This window comes from Balaenoptera acutorostrata, chromosome 5 (genome assembly GCF_949987535.1).
Source record: "Balaenoptera acutorostrata chromosome 5, mBalAcu1.1, whole genome shotgun sequence".
NCBI lineage: Eukaryota > Metazoa > Chordata > Mammalia > Artiodactyla > Balaenopteridae > Balaenoptera > Balaenoptera acutorostrata.
Window position 1 is genome coordinate 142,903,885 of NC_080068.1, and position 26,936 is coordinate 142,930,820.

General features: G+C 62.5%; 2 protein-coding genes across 8 annotated transcripts in view; both read left to right on the forward strand.

The window, feature by feature from the left end:
- The first annotated feature begins 6,455 nt into the window (after positions 1–6,455).
- On the forward strand, positions 6,456–21,299 carry MXD4 (MAX dimerization protein 4). The gene is made up of 6 exons (XM_057546596.1): positions 6,456–6,685; positions 6,786–6,885; positions 10,509–10,538; positions 16,395–16,509; positions 17,528–17,690; positions 17,991–21,299. The coding sequence occupies exons 1-6, from the start codon at positions 6,622–6,624 to the stop codon at positions 18,143–18,145; spliced, it is 627 nt and encodes a 208-aa protein (XP_057402579.1). The 5' UTR covers positions 6,456–6,621; the 3' UTR covers positions 18,146–21,299.
- Positions 21,300–25,063: 3,764 nt separating this feature from the next.
- Positions 25,064–26,936, forward strand: part of HAUS3 (HAUS augmin like complex subunit 3) — a 36,633-nt gene continuing 34,760 nt past the window's right edge. For 2 of the 7 annotated variants that reach the window (XM_057546568.1, XM_057546575.1), the window contains exons 1-2: positions 25,694–25,811; positions 26,584–26,639. Coding sequence is in view for 4 of the 7 variants with exons in the window: in XM_057546574.1 (XP_057402557.1) it covers positions 26,616–26,639 (24 nt within the window). In the remaining 3 variants the exon portion in view is untranslated. Of the gene's footprint in view, positions 25,124–25,681; positions 25,929–26,151; positions 26,461–26,583; positions 26,640–26,936 lie in introns of those variants that run through there. The other 5 variants (XM_057546574.1, XM_057546571.1, XM_057546572.1 and 2 more) reach the window with 5 other exon arrangements.

Consider the following 26,936-nt stretch of genomic DNA (forward strand, 5'->3'; position numbering starts at 1 on the left):
GGGGTGGCTTCCCGGCCATTCCCAGCTCTTCCTGTTCTCTGGACTCTGCAGTGGAAGCTGGGGGGAAGGTGAGCAGGACCCAAAGTGCCCGCCCTAGGCCACCGCCATGACCTGACCCAGAGTCCTGGCGGCTCTTGTCTCTTCAGCCCACCCAGAGCCACCTCCTCCAGGCAGCCTTCCCAGACAGGGGCGCCCCCCAAGCCCCCACCCTCACACACATTTTCAGAGCAGAGTCTGGGACCCTTTGCAGGAGTCAGCGAACCCCTCAGAGCCTCTCCTGCCTCTGAGACTGTGGAGGGGCGGATTCCAGGCCAGCACAAGCTCAAACTTAACCTCACCCCAAAGACTTAAAAACATGTGGCTTGGGTTCTGCTGGTGTGCTCATTTGCTTCCAGGAGTTCAGGACTGGATCCTGCACCTGAACTGGGCAAAGATGAGCACCCAGACACTCTAGACCTGCCCTAACCCTAACCCTTGGGGGGCGGCAGGTCTGGGAGCCACGCAAGCTGGCTGAGCTGACTGGGCCTTGGCGGGCAGGCAGGATGTCAGTGGAAAATGGGGTACCAGAGCTGCAAAGACACAGCCTAGTTAGAAATGGTGATGATCCCATTGGTGAGGGTGAGGGTGGAGCGCAGATGGGGAACAGGACTGGGTCACCCCAGGCACCAAATACTGGGCTTTTGCTGAGCAGGGGAGGACATGGTCAGATTTGTGGTTTGGGCCCCTCGGAAGGAGGGTGAGTTGGTGGGGCTGAAGCCAGGGCCTGCACTGCTCCATCAGAGGCAGTAACATGGCTTAGCCAGGGTCACTGCTCTGACCTTGCCATCTCCCCCGCCCCCATCACTCAGGACCCTGTTGAGCCGCGTGGGCTATGATCTGAGAGGCCTCTTCACCCTCCGACGGAGGCGGCTCAGGGCACACTTGCCAGAGCCTGATCTGCTGCCTTCTGGGTCTAGAAGCAGCTGGATGACTGACGGGGGGCCTCGGCGTGGGGGGCAGGGCTGGGTTTCCCGGGCTCAGGCCCTCAGGGCATCCAGCCTGAGACTAGGAGGTCTCCATCTTATGATTGTGTGTAGCAGCCAGGGCCAAGTGAAGGCCACCTGGGCATGGCCTGGAAGGCCCAGAAGGCTTCCTGGAAGAAGTAGGGAAGCAGGCCAGGAAGGCCTAGGCCAGAGAACCCTAGATGGTAGGACTGGGAGAGGGGTGTTGGGGTGAGCCCTGAAGCACCTATTGTTCAAGAGAGGGAGATCTGCCTGTTTACTCCAGGTTCATCCTCCCCAGGCCTCGGGGAAGAAAGGGCCCTTAGACACAGCCATTATGGCCCCTGGAGCAGCAGCAGGGCCAAGCTGGGCCCCTTGTCCTGCCCCACCTGAGCCTGGGTCCAGCCCCTGGGAGTGGAGGAGGCCCTGAGCTGTCAGAGGTCCAGACCCTCTCATTTTTGGAGGCCACACCTGACACCACAGCAAGTGCCTGAATCTGCATTACATCCCTCTTCCATAACTTTTTTTTCCTGTAAAAAATTTATAAAAGAAAATTTCATTGTCTTGCTTTTGGACATTTTTGGCTACAAGAAATTAATTCAATTTGTCTAAATTGTCTAACTTGTTCCAGGGTCATTGAGTAGAGTGGGAAAGTCTTGTAAGGTGAGAAAAAAATCTACCCCACACATTGTTCACAAGTATAATGAACTTTTTTCTTATTTTAAATTTAAAAATGATATTGACATTATGTTGACTATGCAGACATTTATTACATCTTCATGCATCTTGATTTTGCTGTCTTCTTGTATTCTGGAGACAATTTTTCCTGAGTGTTAAGCTTTTTAGAAGGCCCCCAAATGCCCTTGGCTGGGTGGCTTGGGCGCTCTTTGACGTGACTCTGATACTGACCGATGGTGACTGGACAGGCCCTGCCCCATTTCCCCACGTGGAGGGCCTGGGTTAGAAGCACTTGCTGATTTGGGGCTGACGTTAACACCCCTGCCACTTCCTGCCCCCACCCAGAGCCCACTGCTCCCCAGGGCTTAACACACATCCTTCATCACACCCCACAACCACCCTAAGAGGTCGCTACTGCCAACTCCATTTTATAGCTGGGGAAACCGAGGCTCAGAGAGGTTTAAGGGACTTGGCCAAGGTCTTGTGGCCAGACTAGAATCCAGGGTGGCTTTGGGGGAGGGACCCAGTGACAGAAGCCCCCAGAACTACCCCTGGTCCTGGCACACACCAGGCCGTCTCAGTGCAGGGCAGCCAAGGCTTCTGGGATGCCGGTCGCAATGCTGGGCTAGGCCCAGCCTTCTAGCACCTGATAACCCCAGAAGTCATCTGTCCCCAGGCCCCACAGACCCAGAACCTGCCGGAAGGGAGCTGTCTGAACCTGCCACCGCCTGGGGTCTGAGGAGCAGCAGTGTCCGGCTGGGGGAGGATTCCAGCCCTTGGAGACAGTCGGAGAGACCCTCACTCCCAGCCTCCTGCCCCGAATGCTGGGCCTGGGGACGCTGGTGGTAGCAGGAATCCACCCCAGTGACCGACGATGGGGCAAGAGAGGAGGCAGGGCCAGGGCCAGGTCATCCTGGAGGTGTGAGGGGTGTTCTGGAGGAAGAAGGGCCTCACACACCTCCTCACCTTGGGTAGCGGCGGGGGTGCTTCCTGATGCTGCGCGGAGAGCCACGGGCGTGTCCCCAAATCAGTGTGTGTGGTGGCCAGGTGGGCGGGCGGGGTGGGATACGGGGTCCGAAGAAGGGGAGCCCAGGCCCACTCAGCATGGGGGAGGCTAGGAAGTAGTCTCCCAGAGGTTTCTTTCCCTTGGGCCTCCTCAGAAGGATCCCTGGCAGGCTCCCGGGGGTGGGAGCAAGCCAGCCTTTCCCAAGCTTCCCACCAGACTCCTTCCCCCAGTGCCCGGAGCTGGGCACTGCCGTTCTCAATTGAGGGCCAGGGAAGCTGAGGCTGTTGAAACGCCGGGAGCAGACCCCGCCTTCCACCCAAATCCCTAAGTCCCTTCTGGATTCAGGCCCCACCCTTGCTCCCAGAGCCCCTGGCTGGGAGCTCGGGAGAGCTGGGCTTCCCCAGAGGGCAGTGAGGGAGAACAGTCCAGGAGGATGGGGCAGTAAGGGTAATGCGGGCTGGTCCAGGAGGGATGCACTGCAGGGGGGCCCCTAGGGGCCTGGGTGCACGAGAGGGGATTCAGGGCTGAGGGCAGGAGCAGCCCAGGCCCTGTCTTCGGCTCTCAAGGAAGGTAAGGGTGGGGTCCTGGGCTCCCAGAGGGAGGAGGCCTGAGACGCCCGTCTCCTCTCTCCCCGGCATGGGCTTTGCCGGTTCCCACTCGGAAGGTCCCCGCACAGGAGAAGGGGCAGTAAGAGCTGGGTAGGCGAGGAGGCAGCAGGCCCAGCCTGGGCTCCGAGAAGGCTTCCTGGAGGAGGTGATTTGGCCCTGTTGGAGACCTGCCGTATGGAACAGGTCCTAGGGGCGTCACCTCGCGCTGTCCTCAGGCCTGGACCAGCCAGCGCCGACCCAGGGCCGCCAGCGGCGCCCACGCCGCTCCTCCCACCTGGGGGCAGGGGCTCACTGAGGCTCGCGTGTGGAGACTTGACGGGTCCTGGGCAAGGCCATCCCCCCATATATCCTCCCCCCTCCCAGCACTCCAACCCGCGGTTCATCGTCCTCCGGAATCTCCCCGGGGAGCTCTGGACTCGCTCACAGCTGCGCGTCGGGCCGGAGCGAGGTCCAGCTCGAGGACACGCCCGCTGCCCCCGAGGCCTCTCTCCTCCCCCCATCCGCCGTCCGGCCCACGTGGCGCCGCAGGGCTCCCCTCTGCCTGGGACCCCGACGCTTCACTCACGTCGTCGGCCCCGCCCACTTCTCCCCGCACTCCTCGCGGCGCGGTGGTGCCCACGTTCACAGGCAGTGTGGACCCCGCGGGCACCGGGAAGTGGCCCGTCCCGGGTGTGGCTGGGGGAGGGGTCCCCCAAAAGGCCTAGATGTAGTCGGAGGCAAGGTGGGGACCACGCCCCTCCCCTGCAGTCACACCTCGGCACCAGCACCTGTGCTGTCCGCTGTGGCACAAAGCTCACGTCATGTCCCGTGGCAGGAAGGACAGTGGGCGTTCAGCAGGTGCACTCACACCGGCATAAGTGTAGGCTTTAGGACTGGGGCCAGCCCCCCTTCACATAAGTAGGGATGGAGTGACCTTGCAAACACCAAGTGGTGAGCCAGGTGTCCTGCCGCCCACACCCCACAGCCCAGAATGCACCCAGCCCTCCCCAGAGCTGGGCGCCCTCCGTTACCCACACAGCCCTGAGCAGCCCTCCAGACTAAGCTGGAGGGGCACAGCACCCAGCCCTTGATAGGGCTCTGCCCTGGCCCTGGGGTGATTGTGGAGCAGGGGCAGAAAAGGCCAGGGTTAACGTCGAGGTTTTTGTTTTTGTTATTTTTATTTATTTTTAAAATTTATTTATTTCATTTATTTATTTTTGGCTGCGTTGGGTCTTCGTTGTTGCACGCGGGCTTTCTCTAGTTGCGGCGAGTGGGGGCTACTCTTCGTTGCGGTGTGCGGGCTTCTCATTGCTGTGGCTTCTCTTGTTGCAGAGCACGGGCTCTAGGCACGGGGGCTTCAGTAGTTGTGGCACGCGGGCTCAGTAGTTGTGGCCCGTGGGCTCTAGAGCCCAGGCTCAGTAGCTGTGGCACATGGGCTTTGTTGCTCCGCGACATGTGGGATCTTCCCAGACCAGAGCTGGATCCCGTGTCCCCTGCATTGGCAGGCAGATTCTTAACCACTGTGCCACCAGGGAAGCCCTGGTTTTGTTTTTGGTGTTTTTTTTGGCCTCGCGCGGCATGCGGGAATCTTCATTCCCCGACCAGGGATTGAACCAGGGCCCTCTGCAGTGAAAGCGCAGAGTCCTAACCCCTGGACCGCTAGGGAATTCCCTTGAGGTGTTGTTTTAATGTCCACGCAGAGCTGTCTAATGCCAGTTTCCAAGTTCCTCACTGGGTCCTGACACCCTAGGGGGGCACACATTCCTAACCCCATTTCTCAGATCAGGTTGTGCTTGCTGGTCCAGGAGGTGATTTGGTCTCCACGCTCCTGCGTCACCAGCCCTGGGTCACGTGTATGACAGCACTGATCTCCATTCCGCTGGGACTGCTGGGAGACGCTGGTGAGTCCCTAAACCTCAGGATTCCCAGCTTCTTGTCTGTAAATTGAGGATGTGGAAACCCATATAGAGCAGTCAATAGGTCCTAGGACTGAAAGTGCTTGATTTTTAGTTTTCGTTCTGTTTTGTTGGCAGCAGCAGTGGGGGTGGGGTGTGGTGGGTGGGTACAGTCACTTATACCCCACACTCTCCAGCCTGAAGGTCCCCTCCGCAGGAGCCCCCCAGGCCATCAATCTCAACAACCTGTGAGAGGGAACATCAAGGGGGACTGAGGCCAATCCGGGGCTGCCCCCAGGCTGCCAGTCCTGCTCCTATGGGCCAGCTTAGGGTCAGGGGTCACCAGGGCCATCGGCCAGCCAGCCAGCCGGGAGCTTGATGAGGAGCTCTTTCCCCTCCCAGGAAGGGCAATTCTCTTCCCTAGAAAGCGCTTCCGTGGCCAGAGGGGACAAGTGCTAGCCTCTTGGAATGTCCCCACCCTTTGGGCCAGACGTGAGCACCAAGTCCTCCACTCATGGGAGCCCTTCTGGACTGTGGCGGCAGATCTCTGTCCCCTTCTCTTCTCAGACCCTTCCTTCCACTGGGCAGCTCTGAGGGATCCCTCCTGCCCTGGGCCTCAGTTTCCCCACTGAGATCCTCAAGGAGGCCTGGCTCTTAGGCTCAGACCGTCTACGCTCCTTCTCCAAGCCCCAGCCTTTTCTGGGGTCGCGCTATGTCCGGCGGGGAGGGTTGTGGTTTTGCAGCCCCACGGGAGACCCCGAGCTTCCGCGAAGCCAGTGTGGCAGCAGGCCCGGGGTGACAGGTTCCTGCGTAGAGGGTGCAGACCCGGCGGACCGACGAGGCTGTCCGTGACGCTCCCAGCGCCCTAACGGGCCCTCGCACGGGGCCCGGCAGCGGGCTGTACCACCGCGCTCCGCTTCCTCTCGGCAACTAGTCCGGCCGCGGAGCCCTCATTGGCCGCGCGCCCCGCAGCCGGCCATTGGTCCGCCGTACCTACTTTACATAGACCGCTCTGGGCCAATCGGCGCGCGTCGCCTACTTAACATGCACGCCGGCCGCCAGTCAGCGAGCGCGGGGGCCGGGCCACCACGTGCTGTTGCTAAGCTTGAGCTTCTAAATTGTTACTACCGCGGCGGGCCTATCGGAACCGAGCTTCGCATCTGTCAACATTCTCGGCCCGGCCCGAGGCATTCGGCCGGCTCCCATTGGCCCCGGCGCAGCCGAGCGCCCGCCCCCGAAGCCGGAGTGCCGGCTTCCATTGGCTGCACCGGCCGTCGCTCGCCCTTATGTGTCAATTTGAGAGCCTGAGGCGGAGGGTGGTGGCCGAGCGCACAGGGAGTCCGCGGGAGTCGGGGAAGTGGGGCCGCCGGGCGCGCGGGGCGGGCGGCGAGCGGAGCCGGCCGGAGCGGGCCGGACAGCGGCCGCCGCCGTCCCGGAGCGCGCGCGTGCGCGCGGTCGGGCTGGTGGGCGGGAGGATGGAGCTGAACTCCCTGCTGATCCTGCTGGAGGCGGCCGAGTACCTGGAGCGCAGGGACCGAGGTAGCGCCCGCGCCCCTTTGTGCGCCGGGCCGCGGGCGGGCGGGCGGCGACGGGGCCGGGGCCGGGGCGGGGGCCCGCTGACCGCGCCGTCTGTCCGCAGAGGCCGAGCACGGCTACGCCTCGGTGCTGCCCTTCGACGGCGACTTCGCCAGGAAGAAAACAAAGGCGGCCGGCCTGGTGCGCAAAGCCCCGAACAACAGGTACCGCCCCCCGCGCGGCTTCCCCCGCCCCGGCCCGACACCAGGGGCTTACGCCCCCGGAGCGCCCTCCCCAGCCCAGGCCCCAGCCCGTAGCCCGGCTGCCGCCGCGCGCCCCGGCGGCCAGCCTGGAGGAGGAGGCGCGTCCGGGCCGCGGCAGCCCCGCCCGGCCGGCCCCGCCCGCACCGTCGCCATCTTCCCGCGGGCCGCGCCTCCTCGGCCTCTCGCGTAAACAGTGCCACGCGTACAGCGCCCGCCGCCCGGGGTCTCCTCCCGCATCAGCTCCCCGCCCCCAAGTTGTTCTGGACTTTAACGGGCAGGAAAAGTGTTGTCAGGGGCGCTGGCCGGTGTCCCGTGGGTCTGGGGAAACTGAGGCTCGGCGCAGAGCAGCATGGAGCTGCCCGCCCTGACCTCTGCTCGCCGCGGGCGGGTGGGCTGCATCTCTCCGACTGTCTCCAAGGGCCGAGCCCCGCTACTGGGCTGAGTCCTCCCACACTCAGGGGTTTGCACGAAGAAGGCAAGAAGGAGCGTGGAGGCCTTGCCCTGGGCCCCCACCGCTCGCATAGTGGTGCCCACCGCTCGCACCCAGCCTCCTGACACAAGTGAAACTCCAGCGACCAGTGTAGGGGCACTCTTCTTTGGGCCAGAAGACCTTTTCTAAGGGACCGGAAGAGGCTGCAGGCTGCTCTGCAGCAGTCTCTCCTGGTGCCAGTAATCCTCCCCTTCCTCTGGCCTTGTACCCAGGCTGTGGAATCCCGAAAGCCGGCGTGCACAACCCTGGGTGGGAGAGAGGACCCTCAGCTAGGGCTCCCATGGGATTCCACTCCCCTGGCTGCCGTGGGGACCACAGCACACCTGGCACTGCACAGGGGCCCACTTTGGCCCTGGACCGTGTCACCAGGCTGGGAGCTGTACTTCCAGGGGCTTTGGGGCCCCTTGGCAGAGGGTGTGGCTCATTCCTGTGGCCTACTTGTTCTTGGGAAACAGAAAGGCTGGCACAAGAACCCATCTCCTGTGACGTCCTGGCGCCCTGGGCCTGGCAAGGAATTGGTTTAGTCTCCATCTGCTCTGGCTGGACATGCCTCTGAGTCCCAGCCCTTGGTGCCCTGCTGGGGACAGTTTGGGAAAGGACATGCATGGGTGGGGGGACACCATTGCCTCAGGCGTCCTTAGTGAGCGAGCTGGGCCCCTGCTGTTGGTTCTCACTTGTTGATCCCAAGTGCCCTGCCACCCGTGGAAAACTCTGGGCTGTGACCTTTTACTTCTGTGGTATAGGGTACCCAAAGCTGATAACCAGGATCATAGCTAAGGTTCTCACACATGTGCTAGTTAATAGTCACCCCACTGCCTGAAGGAAATGTTATTTTTATCTCTACTTTAGGGCTGAGGCACAGGGAGATTGAACTACTTGCTAGGGCCACCCTCCCATCTCTAGGGCTCCTGTTCTGAGGTGGGATCGCGGCCCCCTACATTCTGCTGGGATGGAGACCTTGAGGGCACCGCGGAGGGACCGAGAGGGTCTCCCGAGCCAGGGTGCACCTCCCTGCTGCTCCTCTGGGTGGAGCCCCGCTCCCCCAGTGCTTCAGGCACCCCACGGCTCACTGGCGGCCCCGCGCGGCTGTCCTGGCCCAGCGGGGCCTCAGCCAGCCCAGCCCAGGGTCCAGGGTGGTGCAGGGTCCAGAGGATGCAGAGCCCTGACTTGGCAGGGCAGCTCCACACCTCCAAGGCTCTGTGTCCCCCTCAGGTGAGGGGAAGGAATGGGCACAGCGAGGAGCAGGATGAGGCGTGAGTCATGGGGCAGAAGGGCAACGTGTGTTGGAGGAGACGGCGGCCTCCACGGTTGCCGGGGCTTCAGCAAGGGCTCTCGGGGGCAGTGGTTCAGCAGGAGGGGGCTGGAGCCAGCCTGCCAGGGATCAGATCCTGCAGGGAAGTGGGCAGAAGGGTGCCTACTTCGAGGGGTTGAAGGCATGAGTGAATGGTGAAGCTGGGAACCCACTTAGCACGGCCCTGGCCAGGGAGTCCCTCCCCTCCCCAGGCCACTGTGCTCCTGGGACCTGAGTGACCATCTTCCCACAAGGCTCTACGAGTGTCTGGACCAGGGGAGGCCTTCAGGAGGGCTCTGGCCCCTCTACGTCCCCCGGCTGCCCGAGCAGCGCCCCGTCCGTCCAGGATGGGGTCCAGCCAGCCGTAAGGGGCAAGCTGGCAGGCTTCTCTGCACTGAGGGACGCTCGCTGCCCCCTCACATCCCTGACAAGTGAGCAGACCCACAGATCCACAGTGCCGGGCTGCGGTTCAGGCCAGCGAGGAGCCTGATGGCCGTGCCCCCTCCTGGCCCCAGCCAGCCCTGGCAGAGGTTCGGAGGCTCCTTGCCCAGCCCATGTGACCAGCAAGGCCCTCGAGGCCCTGGAACCTGGGTCTGGAGGTTCTGAGGCTACACAGGGCAACCCGGGAGCCAGCTGCCCTGGTGGGAGGAGGGGAGGCCTTGGGCCCCACTTGGCTGTGGTGGGACCATGAACCCTGGCAGGTGCGCAGGCAGGCAGGATGGGCAAGCCCGAGGGGTAGGGATGGGAGACACCTACTCCTAAGCTCCTGGAGCAGGAGAGGGCGAGGGCAGGTAGGCAGGGGCGGCAGAGTGTCTGGGAAGGAGTGAGGGGTAGCGGTCGCAGGGCCTGGTCTGGGTGTGCTCCACGGGGGCCTGGGTCCTCTGCTCCCGTGTGAGGCCGCCTGGGAAGCCTCAGAGCCCTGGCTGGCCCCCAGGATTCCTGGCTGGACGAGGAGGGTGACCTGGAAGTGGGAGCTGGGCTGCACTGCCTCCCTGTCACCGTGCTCCCGCTCTCTGTGGTACGCAGGCTCTGTGCTCCTGTCTGAAGGCGGGCAGGGCTTGGGCAGCAGATGGGGCCGCCACCCCCAGAGAGGCCAGTCCTGCCAGGCCCTGGCCCCTCAGGGAAGCAGAGGGGCCAGCCTCGGTCTCCCCACTGGCCCAGAAGCATCCCTGTCCCAGAGCCCCCCTTTTGGGCTGATCCCTCATGGGCCGGGACCACTCTGTTGCCAGGTGTCCCCGTTGGCATGGTGGGCTATGATCATGCAGGTGTATGAGCCGGGTGGGGTGGAGATGGTTCTCTGGCTGGTGATACTGGGCCAGGACGCCCGTGTCCTGAAGTCCTGGCCTCTGTGGTCACCTGCCCTTGGCCTTCTGTGCCAGCCCAGGTGGCTCCCAGGACACCGCTAGCCTCGGGGAGTGGGGAGCCGAGAAGGCAGGTGGCTCTGTGCCCAGGCAGCCTTGGAAGCACTGGGTGGCGCAGCCCCAGGACCGGCTACTGCGGCTCCTCGGGCCCGGCCCACTCCTTCCGAAAGGGAACTGGACCCTCCTGCCAGCTGGGCACCCCTGGACACGGCTGCACCTCTGTGTGTCTCATGTTCGTCACTGGGTGTGAGGTCCTCCAGCTTTTGGTCAGTAGCTACTCACCTGCCCCAGCCCTGCCTGTCCTGGGCCATCCTGGGGCCCAGACCGTCCCCACACTGTCTGCAGGTCCCCGGGCCCCTGAGTAGGGCCCTCATCCTGTGCTCTGGTGGTGCTCTGGTGGTGAGCAGCTAAGTGAGCTCTGTCTTTGTGTCTCTCTAAACAGGTCTTCACACAATGAACTAGAAAAGCACAGGTAAGTGATCTCCTGTTCCCCACGCTCCGCCACGTGAGCCGCCTGGTACATCCCACCCACCCTTCTGCTGCGGGGATGCTGTGGCCAGCCCCCAGCCCCTCTCCCTGCCTCTGTGTCCTGGCTATGGCTCAGCATGCTGCCGGGCTGTGCCCTCGTCTTGGGAAGGGGCCTTCTTGACGGAAGAGGCCAGGCTCTGCTCTCAGGCACTCCCATGCTAGCAGGCAGGGGTGGGGGGCCAGGCCCTGCTCTTGGGAGCTCAGCCTGGGGTCCAGAGCCAGGTGGGGGTCAGTGACTTGGGGCAGGGCCCCTTGTGCTGTGTGTCATTCAGGGCCAGCTCCCTGGAAGAGGAGCTCCGTCTGTTTTGGGGGGTCTGAGCCCTTTTGGGAGCAGGTCCTTAGCTCTTAGGTTGCTGGCCTGCCACCTACGAGTGGCAGTCCCTCTTGGTCTGGGACCCCTTGTGCCCTGGGGCCTGCCTTCCAAGGAGTTCCCAGTAGAGTCTTGTCCACGGGCAGTGGGATGGGCAGCCAGTCGCTGGCCACGTGGGCCTGCTGGGAAGCTGTGGCCCAGGGCAGGATCCAGGGGAGTCCACTTCGTGCCCGCCCATCGACCACAGGGATGGGTCCATTCTGGTCCTCCTCTGGGGAGTTGGGGGGCTTGCATGAGAAGCAGGAGGGACAGCATGGATGCCCGAAGGGCCTCTGCCCTCCAGCCCCGGTCAGCCCCAGGGCCCTGTGCTCTTGACTGCCGTCCCCTCTCCCTGGCTGGCTCAGCCTGCTACTCGAGCTCCAGGCCTCCCTCTGCAGTGGGGACGAGGTGCGGTGGACAGGTGTCCTCATGGCCAATCGCAGCCGGGCTGGTGGGAGCTGTGTGTGCGTACAGGGGCCCCAAAGGCAGGAGCCCTGAAGCCAGGCCCAGGGGTGACTCCCAGAGGGATGCTGTCGGTAGCTTTCTCCTGACCTTTGCTCCCATCTCCAGAATGGGCCAGTTCTTTCCTCCTTTCTTGGCTTGGGATGGGGTGGGGAATGGGGGTCTGCACACAAGATGAACTCTCCCAGGCTGCCCTGGAGCTCAGCCAGCCCTGTGTCCCCACCCCCCATGTATGCACCCACGGCAGCGCCAGCTGCTTCTCCCCTGGGATCAGGGCCTCTGCTGGGCGGGCGCTGAGCGGGGCCAGGACGCTCTGTTCTCTGGAGGAGTCGCACTTCCTGGACTGCTGCTGTGCGTTTGGGGGGTTCCTGAGGGACCATGGAGGTGGGGCAGGTGCAGGCGCCCAGAGAGCCAGCCTGGCCCTGGGGTTGCTCCCTGGCTGGAGGAGACGGCCAGCCTTGACTGGGGCCCGGAGCCGGGGCAGGCACGTGGGGCTGTTCTGGGGATGGCTTCCCACGGTGGCACCTGGAGAACAGCCCCTGAGCTCAGACAGGGGCGGGGGGGGGGGGACGTGGGGGGAGGGTGGGTGGCCAGGGCATGGCAGCCTGTGGAGGAGGACGAGGGCTGGCCTTTGACCCCCACAACTGCCCCTTGACCCTGGTCTTGGCCTCAGCCTCCTCCTCCCAGAGCCTGCCCTTAGGCTGGGCCTGGTGGGGCCCTTTTGAGACCCAGAGGCGGGGCGGGTGGGCAGCCTGGGGTCTCTCTGTACTCCCCCCAGCCCAGTGCAGGGGCCTCTGTTCCTGGCTGGCCCGTAAGCAGGTGTGGTCCGCCCTGAGGAGCCCACAGACCTGGGGCTTGGGACACTGTTGGGGCCCTCGGTCACGGCTGTACCTGTGGCCGCCTGATGCAGATGCCGGATGCCCCTGGCTGCTGGCCACAGGAAGGGCTGTGTGCTGTCCCAAGGAAGGAAGGAAGCACCTGGCTGGGTCACCCGGCCGGTCCCCGGGGAGGTTGGCCCTGGATGTCGCCTTCCCCGGGAGGCATGCCATGTTGGGCCTGCGGGACTTCCCCTTGCCGGTGCTTGGAGCCCGGAGCCAGTGGCCCACCCTAGGCCCACCCTAGCCTGCCCTGTTCCTCCTCCCCTCCCTCCCCTTCCCCTCAGAGACAGCAGCTCCAGCTGGTCTGCTCAGGCCAGTGCTTGGCTCCTGACCCCGGGGACCGGGGTTTGTGATGGCCATGTGTTCCTTGGCAGGATGCTCCCGCCCAGGCCCAGCTCCAGGCTTTCGCTTTTGGGGGGGGGAGGGGGCCCTCAGCATCCCCCTGGCGGGGCAGGACCCATCACAGAGGCCAGCCCAGGGCCCTCAGTGGAGCTGCCCACCTCTCCCCAGCATGGAGATGGTTATTCGGGTCCTGGGTGGATCCTTCCGAGGGAGGAGGGAGGCCTGCTGTGCAGCTGCCCGTCTGCCTGATGCAGCCACACGAGACCTCCCAACAGCTAGGAAATACAGGGCGACAGGGAGGACCGGACTACCTCGCTCCCCGTCCCACCCCCTGAGGAACCACGGGTGGGTGTCCTTGTCGCCTCTTCCCGAAGCCAGGCTTGGGGAGGTTCAGAGCGTGGCTTTGCCCGGCGGCTGGGGGATCTGGTGTGGGAGCTCTGGGTCCTCTTCTGAGGGGCAGGGGGCTCTCGGTGAGAAGCTGGGTAGGCCTGTGTCAGGGCTGGGCTGGGGCCAGCCGCACGGGCAGGAGCTGCCGTTCACAGCGATGCAGGTCTGCACAGGGTTCCTTCAGGAAGTGGCGGGTTTTCAAAGCTCCCAGGAATGCTGGGCGCAGCCGAGGGGCACTGGCGCAGGGCTTGGGCACCGTAGCTGCTTCAGAGGAGGGCCGAGCGAGAGCCCAGTGTAGCCCGGGTCCTTGGCACCCCCTCCAGCTCCAGGGAGGTGGTGGCGATGCCCACTCCCCACAGGGGTGGGGCCCTGGGGCTCAGATGGGTGGGGGCCTGCCCGGGGCCCCGCCGGAGCTGGTTCCCAGCCCTGCAGCCCCGCTGGACGCTCTCCGGGAGTTGGCTTGGCGTGTCGTCCGGTGTTGAACATGGCACGGCTGCAGCCGGCGGCCTCTCTTTGTCTCTTGAGAAGCCTCTGCTTTATGATTACTAAAGCGGTCTGTTCATGGACGTGCGAGGACCCGCCTGTGCCCCACCCCAGAGACGGCATCCTAGGCAGCGGGGAGGCCAAGCCTGCATCCTCCGCCTCCTCCTCCTCCTCCACACGGGTACTGAGGGATAAGAACAGAACCTCGTTACCTGCTATTTCCTAACTTGACCCTTCCCCTGACACCCCGCGGGCCCTGTCTGCCTGTGTCCGTGCATCCTCCTCGTCCCCTAGGCCGGGTGCCCGCACGGGACATGCAGCTGTACTGCAGGGTGCTGAGTGATGGCTCTCCAGTAAACACAGACGGTGCTGCAGTCTGCTGGGTCTGGTGCTGGGGGGTAGATTTGTGGGGCCGCAATCCTAGACCCAGAAATGCCGGTTGAGGGCTTGAATCGCCTTGGTGGCCCTTCAGAACTGCCATCCCACCGGGGAAGCCGGAACTGCCTGCTGGCCAGCTCGACAGCTAGTTGCACCTTTTCATTTCAGCCCAAATTACCATCTCCTTGGTAAGCTTTCCTTTTCTAGATCGCTGCCAGATGGAGTTGATTTTGTGTTAGGTTAGCTGTTTGTGTTCTGCAACTTGCCTGTCTGTGTCCTTTGCCTGTTTTCACGTTCAGATACTCCTCTTTTTAGTTTTGGTGTGTATGAACTCAAAATGGCATGAATACTAACGGTTTGTCTTTTATGTGTATTGCAGATGTTTTTCTGCTGTTATTTGTCTTTTACCTGTGTTTTTTCTTTCATGTACAAATATGTTCTTTTCTGATTGTAAAAGTAATATGTGGGTTTTTTAGCATAGAAAATCTGGAAAATACAAAAAACGCACAAAGCCAAAGAAATAAACGTTGCCAACCACGTCACGCGGAGACGCATGCTTCCTGCTCTTCATTGTGTCTCGTGGAGTCTCTCGTGTGCATCTGTTGCTTTATTTTTTGACCCTATCTTGGGTTAGTTGTCACATAGGTGGTTTTGTATTCTGATATTTTCACTTCTGTTTGTGATGTGAAAATGTGGAATATACTGAAATGATGATATGCTTGCCTCTGGGTGGTAGAATTTGGGGGGTACTTTTCATTTATTTTTTTCTTTTGATTTGCATCTTCCAATTTTCCACAAAGATCACGTACAGTGTATGTACTCAAATGGTAGATTGTAAGAATTGTCATTTGCCATGATGAGTGGACAAGGGACCCCCGCTTGTGAACTTGGTGCAGGTGGTGGGTCCGGGGTCTCTGATTGTGAGCTGTGCTTGAGCACATAGCGCCATTCGCTGGGGGGGCTTTGCGCCCCCTGCCCCACAGTCCCAGCACCTTGGAGGTGGGGAGGCTAAGGCTGCCGGACCCTGGGGGCCACGCGGCAGTGAGCCCCCTGGTGTGACCCCTTCCGCAGCCCTGTGTGAGCGTGGGGCAGGGCTCCTCTCTGAAGATCTTCCAGCCTTGAGGTGGACCCTGGGGCCTGCTTGGAACGTAGATCCCTGGTGTCCAGGCTTCAGACCCCTGCTCTGCGTGGCCTGGTGTCCGAGTGCAGCCTCAGTCTCGTGTTCTAGAAGTTCCTTCTAAGGTCAAACTCAGGTTCACCAGGAGAACTCTAGGCCCCGGGTGCCAGAGGCTGGGGTGCCGGGTGGGGAGGAGCTTCGTCAGCAGGAGGGTGCCGTGTGGACGTGGGTGACAGACGTAGGGCCCTCCTCCCGTCGGGTGGGGCTGTTATCGCTGCTCCGCAGATGGGCTCCTGCCCTGCACTGAGCTGCCCACTCCCTCCCTGCGCTTCGGGGGCCCCCTCTGTCCTAGGGACATGGCCATTGCTGCCCGATTTCCTTCCAGAGTCTAAGGGAGACTGGATTTGCCAGGGCTTTGGATCATGGGGGATGACAGGTGGGGCCGCCAGGGTTGGCGCCCTCGGGGGAAGGAGCACGCCAGCACTGGTGATGGGGGGCAGTGGGTCGTCAGAGCCTCGGGGAAGCCTGCCATGTGCCCTTGCGGTCCTCTCCTAAGAGCTTCGCCTAAGCAGGGCATCTTTGTTTGGAAACCACCTGGGCAGCCTGCAGGGGCTCCGGTGGGTCACGTGCCGTCAGCGTGCTTTGGGGGTGAACCTTGGCCGCCCCGCGCCCCCGCCCCCCCGTGGCCTCTGCCACCCACCCTCCCCAGACCAGATGAGCCAGGGAAGAAGGGTACATCCAGGTCACAGCTCCTCGCCCTGTAGGTGAGCAAACGCTGTTGAGCTTAACGGTTCCAGTTCCGTGAGAAAACTGCATTCATCTGCATGGACGGGGGGACAAAACCTAGAACGAAGCAGTTTCCAAAGGGGTCCCAGACTCGGGTGGGAGAGGCTCGTCCTTGGCCTTCCCTGACTTGGACAGACTCATGTTTCTGTGGTGACGACAGTGACCAGGGAGCACCCTGCACTTGGCGAGGTGGGGGACGGAAGGCTTGTCTGGGGCGTCCCGGATCTCCGCCCAGGAGAGCATGACCAGCGCCCTGTGCCTCTCTCCCTCCAAGTTTCCCCCCACCGCCTTCTGGACCCCACTGGGGAGGGTGGGGACAACAGGGTGAGCTGGGGCTCTGAGAGCCTGGCCGTAGCACTCGGAGGCTCTGGGGGCCATGATGGGCTGGCTGGCCACACGGGCCCAGCCACAGGCCCCGCCCTTTTACTGGGGCTTCTGGAGGGCCGTGGGTGCCAGGCTGCTCCCGGGGGCTGGGAGGGTAGCCCAGGGAGGGACCCTCAGCAGGTCGGTGCGGGCTTCCGGCTGGCCGCCCCCAAAGCTCTCGGGCTGCTCTGCTGCACTGTCACCGTGCCGGGCTGTGCCGCCCCCGCCTGACCGTTCCGTCTCTGGTTCTTTCAGACGAGCCAAGCTCCGGCTCTACCTGGAGCAGCTCAAGCAGCTGGTGCCCCTGGGCCCTGACAGCACCCGCCACACCACGCTGAGCCTCCTGAAGCGTGCCAAGATGCACATCAAGGTGAGCAGGGCCGCGCCGCCATCCCGGCGGTCCCCGTGCACCCTGGGGAGTGGCCAGAGGTCCTGAGGGTGGGGTGGGGAGCCCGCCCAGCAGGTGCACAGCGGGGCCAGGGTGGGGGGCACTCTGGTGGGTGAGGGGCACGGCAGCGGGAGCCGCTGAGGGTTGAGGGAGCGGCAAGCACAGGCTGGGTTTTGTGGGGTGAGGGTGGGAGGCGGGGGTGGGCTGCACATTGCCCCCCCGGACCCTGGGGTGTGAAGTGGCAGCAGCTGGAAGGAAGGCTGGGGGAGGGTGGGATGGGGCTCCTTCCATGCCGATGCCATCGTTGGAGGCTGGTGGGAAGCAGGCGGCCCCGGTGTGTGGGGAGTTTCTGGGGCGGGGGTAGGGGTTGGTCTCCAGGGCCTGGCGGTGGGGTGTGGGCTGAGTGAGACGCTACCTCGGGCTGGCCCCCTAAGTCTTAAGACGGAGACCTACTGGCTTGGGGGTCTAGGGACACTTGGGCCAAACAGGGAGGGTCTCAGTCCTCCCGCCGGTCCCCCCCGCGAGCCTGCGCAGGTGTGCGCTCCCCCAGGCAGGGCGGCAGGAGCGCTGAGGGGGCACAGCCGGTGCCCTGGGCCCCTCACGGAGAGGCCGCGGCTCAGTGCCTGGGAAGGTGTGGAGCAGTCGGGCGGGCAGGGCGGCCGGATCGTGCAGGGAAGAGCCCCTGTGGGCAGGGCTGTTGTCTGGGACGGGTGCCAGGCCACGGCTGGGCGGCGCTGTCCCAGGGCTTCAGGCCCACACATGACTCCGTTTGGCCAAGCTGGCTGGTGGCCGTAGGCCTTCTGGAGCTGGTCAGCAGACGCAGAGCACGGGGCTAGGGGTGGCACCTACATAAACTCCCGGTGGGCACGAGGAGGGGGTGCATCAGGCCTTTGGGGCCCAGGCCGAGTGGGGGATGGGAACCCGCCCTGGCCCTTGTGCCCTGGTGCGTCCCGGTGGCGGGGGGTGCCCCGCCGCGGGCTCACAGCTCCTGTGCCCCCAGAAACTGGAGGAGCAGGACCGCCGGGCGCTGAGCATCAAGGAGCAGCTGCAGCGGGAGCACCGCTTCCTGAAGCGGCGCCTGGAGCAGCTGTCGGTGCAGAGCCTGGAGCGCGTGCGCACGGACAGCACAGGCTCCGCCGTCTCCACCGACGACTCGGAGCAAGGTGGGGACGTGCGGGCCGCCTGCAGGGGCTTTGGGTGTGGGCGGCGTGCGGCCCTGGGTGGGAAGCTGGGAGGGTGGGGCCGGCCTGGGGGAGGATGGGTCGAAAGTCCCTGGCATGTCAGAGGCATGTCAGGGCCCCTGTGTGAGGTGGCAGAGGGGACGGGATGAGGAAGGTGAGGCGTGGAGGCCAGGTGACCTGCCCACGTGAGGGCCAGAGCTAGGCTCGGGCCCGGCAGCGTGCCTCGGGAGGCCTGGCTGGCACTGGCACGGCCTCTGACCCCACCCCGTCTGTTGTGTGCAGAAGTGGACGTAGAGGGCATGGAGTTTGGCACCGGCGAGCTGGACAGTGTTGGCAGCGGCAGTGACGTGGACGACCACTACAGCCTGCGTGGCGGCTGCAGCCACGGCAGCTACGGGCCCCCCTGCAGGCGGCCTGGCCGCCCCGGCCTCTCGTAGGCCCTGCCCTCTGCTCCTCGGCCCGCCTGCCCGCCAGGCCGAGCGTGTCAACCCTCCGGTCCTTGAAGTCTCTCCACGGGCCCGCTGCTGTGCCGTTCTGGAAGCTCCGGCTGCCGCCTGGGCTGCCCGCCTCCGCCCGCCTGCCGGCCAGGGCCCGCCGCGCCGCCGCTCCTCCCACCCAGGCAGGGACCCCTACGGGGCGGCGGGGCCCAGCTCCCGCGTCCCGGAGCCCCGCATAGCCGCCCACGGTCTGTTCTCAGATTCCTAATCATTCCAGAAGTATTAAATATCATTGCTGCAAACCTCGGCGGGCGCCGTGTGAGGGGCTTAATGACCACCACGGGGAGCTCAGACCCCAACCCCGGATCCCAGGAGAAAGGAGTGGACCGAGGAAGGAAGGAAGGCGTGGCTCTCCGTCCATCCGTCCATCTATCTGTCGGTCCACGTAGGCTCCTGAGGCGTGGACAGAGGGATCCATGAAGGGCGGGACTCGGGTGAGCACCCTGGGGCAGGTGGGCGGATGGGGGCCTTTGCACCCCCAAGTGTCAGGAGCCAGGGCTGGGCTTCTGGGGAGTGCCAGGCTACCCCACTCCGATCTGGGCGGCTTCTGCTCTGTCGTTAGACCCCTCAGATGTACACACGCATGCACCTAGGCACACACGCCTGCCCGCACACACGTGCACACATGCAGACACACGCGGTCACTGGACCCAGAGGTCCTTGTGAGCCAGAGGGCACATGTCCTGGGGCCTTCAAGGGTCAGTTGGGCACATGGTGGCCCGCGGCCTGTGCCTGGGTCCCCCTCCCACCCCCCGGCTCCCCTGCCCAGTCTGGCCGGGGGAGGGACTTCTCCTCCCAGCAGGGGCTGAGGAGTGCTGGGGGCCGCGAGTTGAAACCACTGGGTCCTCAGAGGGCTTGCTCGTCTCCCTTTAAAAGACAAAACAAAAAGTTGCTGCACTGCCCAGCAGCCCAGAACGAGGCTCCCGGGAGAGAAGCTTTTCCCAAAAAACCAAGGAGAAACATTTTTAAAAAGAGAAAGAGGCCGTGATGTCGGTGTGTGTCGCCTATTTCCTGTACGAGATTTTTCTACTCTATTTTCCTAGCCGTTATCGCGTCCTTGTTTGCTGAGGGGTGGGAGCGACCCAGCGTCTCAGGGACTCGTCTGTCTGTCACCGTTGTCCAAGCGTGCCTTGTGTCCCGTGTCTGGCTCCACCCGACCGCCACCACCAGCATCTCCCGCGTGGCTCACGGGACGCCCCCAGGTGCCCTCCTGGCCGCCTCCTCGCGGGGCGCCCCTCCCGGCAGCCAGGCTTCCTGGGAGTGCGGCTGCCAGGCCAGGTCAGGTCGCGGCTGTGCAGCAGCAGGGCGGCGCTCTGTCACCTAGTGGGAGGGGCTGTGACCCATGCAGCCTGGCCTCCTTGGGGCCGGGGGTGGGGGTGTGGGTGCGGCTGCTACCAGAGAAATAGGTTCCTCCCTGCACCTAGCTAGAAGCCTGCCTCCTCCCGACCTGAGCAAGGGCTCCGGGTGTCAGGCTTTGGCAGCTGCTGAGGACAGCTGTTCACCCTGGGCGACTGGCCTGGGCATTAGGAGGCTTCTCCTGGCCTTTTGTCCCTGAGTCTTTGTCCCCGGGGACCACACAGCAGCGTTCAGGTGGAGGGCTGTTGGGCTGACTCACAGCAGCGTGGCCTCCCTGTCCGGTGCATTGCAGACGATTTCCAGATCGCAGGGGGAAGATTTGTGTTTATCTTTGTCACGCTGACGGACACCCCAGGTGGGTGGCCTGCTGAAGCAGAAAGGGATCTCTGGAAACAACTCTGGCACAGAACCTGCCCTCCACGGGCCGGGGATGGCAGTGGAGAGCAGGCTTGTCGGGGGGCGGTGCACGTGGCCAGGGAGACCATCTGAACGTTTTGCCGGTGGTTGCAAGGCAAAGCGTTGTGTTGGCACCTCCTTCCAGCGCCCCCGGGGTCCCCTGGGGTCCAGCGTGCCCGGAAGGGGCTTCTGCCGTCTGCCGGAGCACGCCCACTGAGCGCTCCTTGCGAGGACCCCACACCATCTGAGCAGGGCAGTAACACCCACGTTTAAGAGCCTTCTTCAGGAGCTATAACTCCAGGTCCCCGGGATGGTCCGTGTTCTGAATTCTTAAAGCATCCGCTCTCCAGCCAGCCCCAACACGTGGGGGAGGTTCTGCTCCCCTCTCTGGCTGGCAGAATCCTACCCAGGTGACTAGCTGTGGCCCTCAGCCGACCTTCCGGGCAGCTCAGCCCATGGCTTTTCAGGCCTCAGTTCCCATGTGGACCGGGGAGTTGGCCTCACTGGCCATCCAGAGGTGCTGGGGTCCCAGATGCCACTCCTCGCCCCCAGCAGACACCAGTGAGGGTCTGGTGCTAGAGCTACTCACATACCCACACCCCCCCTCCCCCGGCCATCGGCACAGCCCCTGCTGCTGGCCAGGGGGACCCAGAGGGTTGTTAAGAGCAAACCTGAGTGTTGTGGGGTCCGTAGAGAGCCAGCGGGACCAGAACAGGGCCCAGGGCATCCTGTGCCCTCTCTGCGTGTGCCCTCCCACACCCACCTGGACCTCGATGGCCAAGAGCTTGGAAGCCCAGGCTCAGGTTTGGGTCCACGCCCTCACTGTGAGGCGGCCCTCATGCCTCAGTGCAGGCCCAGCCGGTTGGGGTGGCTGCAGGAAGGTCCCCCCTGCCCCCCGCCCCGTGGGCCCTGCCTCTGCCCGGGCAGAGCAGGTCTCAGAAGCACGGCGCCCAAGCTCACTTTCTCGGGCGGATGGAGCCATGAGCTCAACTACGGCCCCGAGGGCCCCCACCCCCATGTCTGCCCCAGACAGTCCCCACCTGCTGGGTGGGACGGGCTCCCGCACTCTCCCACCCCGTCTCTCTGGGCCAGCTAACCGGGGCCCCGCCACTGCCGTGCACAAAGGACTCAGACCACACGCGGCCACGTCTTGGGCAGTAGGGCAGGTTCTGCGCCAGAGTCAGGGGCCGCCCAGGGGGCCTGGTGCTGGCCAGGTGGGCATGTTACAAGAGCCACGCTGGAGAGAGATGGGCCACCCACCCGCCCGTTCAGCCTGTTCACCGGGAGGGACTGTGCTGTACCGTTCTGTCTTTGTAACATAAATACAGATTTTTATACCTCACCTCTCTGGCTTCCGTTCTTTCCAGGTTCTTTCCATTACCGTGTTGGGCTCCCCTCCCCTCGGCCTCCATAGGGAGCCTGGGCCCACTGGGCGCCTTGGTGGTCCTCAGCACCCTGCCCATAGCCTCAGCTTTCTGGGAGTCCCAGGAGACCACGGGCCTCCCCCTCCTACAAGTCGGCCACCAAGACGCCACCATCACAGCTGCCTCTCTGGACAGTCACCTGGAGATGGAGGTGGGGGTCAAGGTGGAAGCCCTGCCCCCCCAGCCTTGGCCTGTTTGCCAAGCAGGAGCTCTTGCCAGCCTCAGACTTTGCCTCTGGGGCTGGGGCACTGCCCCATGAGGACAGCTAGGCCCTCAGGGTGCTCCGTGCCAGCCAGGTGTCCTCTGCTGGTGCCCGCAGCCCACCCGCGTGTGCCTGTGCCCTTTCTGCACAGCGGCTGCTGGCTCTAAGGGCTGCAGCGCGAGGAAACCCTCCTTGGACCTGTCCTCAGTGTCCCCAGAACGTCCTGTTGTGCAGGATAGGGGTGTGAAGCAGTGTGGCCCCAGGGAGGGCAGCCCGGGGAGGAAGTGCCCACCCAGAGAGTCGGGTAGCCAGGACCGGGCTTTCCTGGGAACCGGGGCTGCCATGCTGGGCTCAGGCACAGCACACACAGGCGGCTCCACGAGACCTGCCAGCGGGTTTGGTGCGCATCCATGGGAGAGGACCTAGAGGGACCCTGGGGCACCTGACTTCGTCCTCCCTCCCCCAGCAGGAAGCAGTATTCTGGCCTCTTGAACCTGTGTGAGTCCCCTGGGGGCACCTCTAGAAAAGAAGGGAATCCTACTGGGAATGCAGCTGGGGCCTTGAGCCGCCAGGACTTGGGTATGAATTTAAGTGGGAGTATTTGAATCTAAATATTACTATGACTTTAAATCACCATCACTTTTTATTGAGGGCGTCAGGGCTAAGCACTTGAGGTACTTGGCACCTAAGGTCCTCACCCTGGGCCTGTCTCGCAGGTAGCTGAGTCTCGGGGAAGGTGCCTGCCTTCCTCAGGTCGTCCGCCGGAAGGTGGTGGCCCTGGGACCCGACCTAGCCCTCTGGGAAGCCCTTCCACAGCCCAGTGCCATCTCTGAGTGTCAGGCCTGGGTTATAGCAAGCACCACCCACGCCCCAAGCGGGAGGACACCTGCCTCAGCCTCAACCCTCCCGCCCACGCTCTCCTTGGCAGCCAGAATGGCTTCTGGTGGTCCTGTTGCCCCCATCGCCTCCAGGATCAAACCCAGATGCCCTGCCCTCTCCCCACCCACTCCTGTGCCTTCAGCTCCGCCCAAGCCCACCCCGGCTCCCTCCCCCGTCCCTCCACACTCACCAACCCCTCGGCTCCCAGCTCCCAGCTCCCAACTCCTCTGGGAAGTGGGTCTTCCTATCACACTTTTGCTGGGGTTATGGCCGCCCAGATCGGTGCTGCGGTACGCTGACTACTCAGTGGCCGGGTCCTTTTCAGGCTGGTTCCTTCCCTCCTTTCCCAGCTCCTCGCCAGGCCAAGGCTCAGGGCACACTAGCCCCACAGAGATCTTTCCAGAATGTCAGTGGGATTATCCTCTTAGCCGTCTAGTTTTCGGTGGCTCTCAACCCCTCCTTCCTCATTGCCTGCCGCCTCCTCAGCCTGTCCTGGTGCTCCTTAGGAGACGCCAACCCCCTCCAGGTGCCTCGCTGCTGCCCCACCCCCATCTCCTCCACCCCCACCGGGTCATCACGGTCACCTCCTCACCCCCAGCCACTCAGGAGTTTGAGGACTGAGTTTTCACCTTCGTCACGTGATCGTCAATTCGATGGAGGACAAGCGCGCTCTCCTCCCACCCTCCTGCAGCCCCACAGTGTAAGGTACACAAGTGGTGTTCTTCTGAAGGGGAAGGACCAGGAGGGAGAAAAGGAACAAGAGCCACTTCTTGCTCAGCTGCACACGGAGAGTCCATCCAGACTCTGGTTCTCCCTAGCCATCAGGCCCCAGGCGTCTGCCCTCCAGGCTGCTCTCCGCCCTACCCCCCCCACCCCCCCACCCCCCGCCAGTGCACAGGATGCTCCCAGCATCTGTCTCTTGCCACCGATGGTCACTTTTGTGACTGCAGAATCGAACTTCTAACACTGTGTGAGAGTGTCACTCCCCCACCTGAAGGATGGACTCCCACCACCACCACTGAAAGCTATCCCCACATCTGAAAACAAAAGATCTTCAACATCAGACTGAAGTTTAACGTATCTGAAAAGAAATCATCCAAAACCTAAAATTCTTTTTAATATCAATAGGGGAAGAAAGATTTCCACAGGAAGGAAGGAAATAACAAACACAGTTACATTTTGTTCTGTTTAGTCCAACTGAGTCTCACGGGCTTTCTCAGGGAAGAATCATTACCGGTTCCCTTTACCTTTTGACTCCCTAGGTTCCCCACTAAAACCCCAAATGATTTTGATTGGAGGAAGGAAAGCTTGTCCTGGAAGTAAGTGTAACACGCTTGCTTTCTTAAATTCTAAATGCAACCTCAAGTAAAGAAGTGACCTAATAAGTCAAGTTCCCAAGGAAAACTTTCTGAGTCTGGGTAGTTAACTCTCTAGTATTTGTCATTTGTACCCTGGAGGCTAACACCGTTGTGATTTTTACTTTATATTTTTAGGGCTTTTTTTTTTTTTTTGGCTCCACGAACATCTTTCAGGCAAATAACTGCGGTCAGCAATTCAGTCATATGCGGACTTTTGTGGGCCCAGGAAACGACGCAGGAGTCACTAGGAAAAGTGGGCTTATAGTTCAGCCTCCGTGTGCTGGGGTCTCACCCTCCCGTGTCCCAGGGATCTTTCATGAAAGCAGCCCTTTTCTTTCTGCATCCTTACTTCTGTCTCCTCTGAGTTCCTCCTCACAGTCAGTCTATAAATATCCCCAAGTTCCTCCCATCTTAAAACAAAACAAAACCCAAACCCTCCCCCCAGCTCTGCATTCCCACCCCCTCATCTCCTGTCGTCCTGCTGCTTTCTCTCCCTCAGTCTTTGCCTCCTCAGCAGAATTTCTTGAAGGCGCTGCCTCCACAGCCTGCCCTTCCTCCGCAGAAAGCTGCTCGGCTCCTCTCCCCGCAGCTCGCCCCCATCCCCATCCCCACGGCTGGGCAAAGGAGTGAGTCTTCCCGGGCCCGGGGCTCTAACCCAGCCTCCCAGCTCACACCAACAGGACCATTCCCCGCCCGCCCGGGGCCAGGCCCCTGCTTTCAGGCCGGGCACTGCTCTGTGAATTTTTTCTTCTGTAATGTTTGTTTTTCCGATCATTTTAGGCTTTATTGTCTTTTAGAAGAGGAGGATTAAAAAAGTAAAACAAATGAATTAATAAATATGTTCAAGTCAAGATTAATTTCATGGTATCTGCCCCAGAACATTATTCTTTCTCTTCTTAAAAATACTAAGAAAAATTATCCGGAAAGACTTGTGCCCTTCCGATGTCGCACTAGACTAGGACATTGTCTAACAAGCCACCTTAGGGCCATTTGATGCTGGGGGTGGGGTGGGGGGGTACTGACTATGTAGTAATTGACCAGGGCCCCAACCTTGCACATTTCGATGTTAATTTGTAGAAGATTGGTAACTTAAAAATGATTTGTGTCTGGTAGAGATGCAAATGAATTCTGCCCAATACAAATGATAACCGCCAAAAGTCTGGTTTCATTGGACAGTAGGGCGTCAACCAGATTTGCATCAAACTCGGCAGTCTTATTTGAGCACTGCTCCTTTCGCTGACCACACATCTTCCGTTTCCGGCATCCTCCTTGGAAACCGTCTCCATCCCGACACATATCCACTGTATGTCTATACGAGTTATAGTTTCAACTTTTATTTAAAAGTCGTATGTGGAAAATGGGATTGTCAGGTGAGGGCTTGGTAACTAAGCGCTCTTGCAAAACAGCGTTCATCGTAAAAGGCTGTGAGGCGAGTAAGTCTGCTCCGCGAGCTCGTCCACGCGCACTCCGCAGTGGAGCGCGGCCCCGCGGCCGGGGAGGACGGGACGCAGAGGCCACGGGGCCGGGGCTGCCCGGTCACGGGGCGGGCGGCAGGGCAGGGCAGGGCAGGGCAGGGCAGGGCAGGGCAGGGCAGGGCGGGGCTGGCTCCGGTGCGCGCTCCCGACCCAACGAGGCTGCGGCTGAAAGCCAGCGCCCCCAGAGGGTGCAGACGGGGTACTGCGTGCACGCCCAGCGACTGCGCGAGGCCGGACCGCCCGCCTAGGCGACCCCCAGATCCCACCCCACCCCTCCCCAACGCGCGCCCCGGCCCCGCCCCTGAGGCAGGGAGCCAATCAGCTCGCTCCCTGCTAGTAGACGTGAGGCCGGGGGCCCGCCCCAGCCAGCCCCGCCTCTTCCGACCCTGCGCCTGTGCAGAAGGTCGCCCCGCGACCCGGCCTCGGCCTTCTGCGCGCGCGCGGGGGTGGTGTTCCCGTGAGGCCGTGCGAGGCGCGGCGGCGGGCTGTTGAGGGGTGAGAGCCGAGCTTTCTGAGGTGTGTGGCGGTCGCCTCGCAGTTCTGTCAGGCGGGAGGTGGGGCTGTGGGAGCGGCGCGGGTCAGCGGGCTGCGTCTTCCTTCCGGGCGTCCCTGGGGACGTCCTTCGGCGCGCAGGTACTTGCCCGCGCGGCGCAGTCGCTGTCCGCAGGGCGAGGGGCCGGGGGTGCGAGTGGGGGCCGGGTGGGCGAGGGGAGCGTCCGGGGCTTGGCGGCTCCAGTGCGGTCGGGGGGCGGCGCCCGGAGGGGCGAGGAGAGCGGCGGGACACTGGGGGCTCCCTCCGGTGCGGGGCGGGGGCCGGGGGCGCTAGTGAGGGGCGAGGGGCGCGGCCGGAAACGGGGGGCTCCAGTGCGGGCGTGGGGGGGCGCCCGGGGCCCCGCCCGGCCGGGCCCGACCGGGCCCGACCCTGAGGCGCTGCTAGGACGCGGGGGGGCGCACCTGAGCCCCGCAGGCCGGCCGGGCACCCGCCTGAGCTTTGTGCAGTTTGTCTTGGCGCCGATTCGGCGGCCTCTGTGGACGAGCAGTTTATTGACGCGCGTACCAGTCATCGCTGACTGCATCACCGTAAATCACCGAGGGCCGCAGATGTGTTGCTGGGGCCCTCCTCTGTGTCTCCTGTATCCGTCCCTGGAGTTTGCAGCGTGGACAGGTGGTCCCTGTGCTGAAAATAATAAATGCCTCAAGTACCTTTATTGAACGATTTCTCAGTCCTTTGGCTCTTCTCAAGTCGGGGGTGGTTCTTAAACTTTAAGCCTGATTTTCTCTGCACTAGGTTCGTCGTATCTGACTTTGGTTCTTGCGTGAATGCGGATGCTGACAGTCATTCAGGTAAATATTTAGTTGACTCTTCCTCAAAAATCTTACCATATTTATTTCTATTTTCTCAGGAAGGACAGGGAAAAGAGGCTGCTTAGCCGCGTGATGGCTTGGACATATTTACATCCGTGTATTTTGAATTAAAAACTGAACTGCTGCTCTATAAAATACAACGTACTTTAAACCGTGTTATCTTTGGAAAAAATAGGATTTTCTTGTTAATTAGGTTTTCATTACTGTTGCATTGTTCTAAGTAATACCCTAATTGTTTATCTTCATCAGACTTTCCAGCTACAACTGTATCTTGTG

What these genes read in the sequence shown, in the direction of transcription:
- MXD4 (XM_057546596.1), top strand. Translation starts at nt 6,622, where the DNA reads ATGGAGCTGAACTCCCTGCTGATCCTGCTGGAGGCGGCCGAGTACCTG. An exon ending in CGCAAAGCCCCGAACAACAG is followed by an intron (nt 6,886 to 10,508) that starts GTACCGCCCCCC and finishes CTCTCTAAACAG; the next exon opens with GTCTTCACACAATGAACTAG. An exon ending in AATGAACTAGAAAAGCACAG is followed by an intron (nt 10,539 to 16,394) that starts GTAAGTGATCTC and finishes TGGTTCTTTCAG; the next exon opens with ACGAGCCAAGCTCCGGCTCT.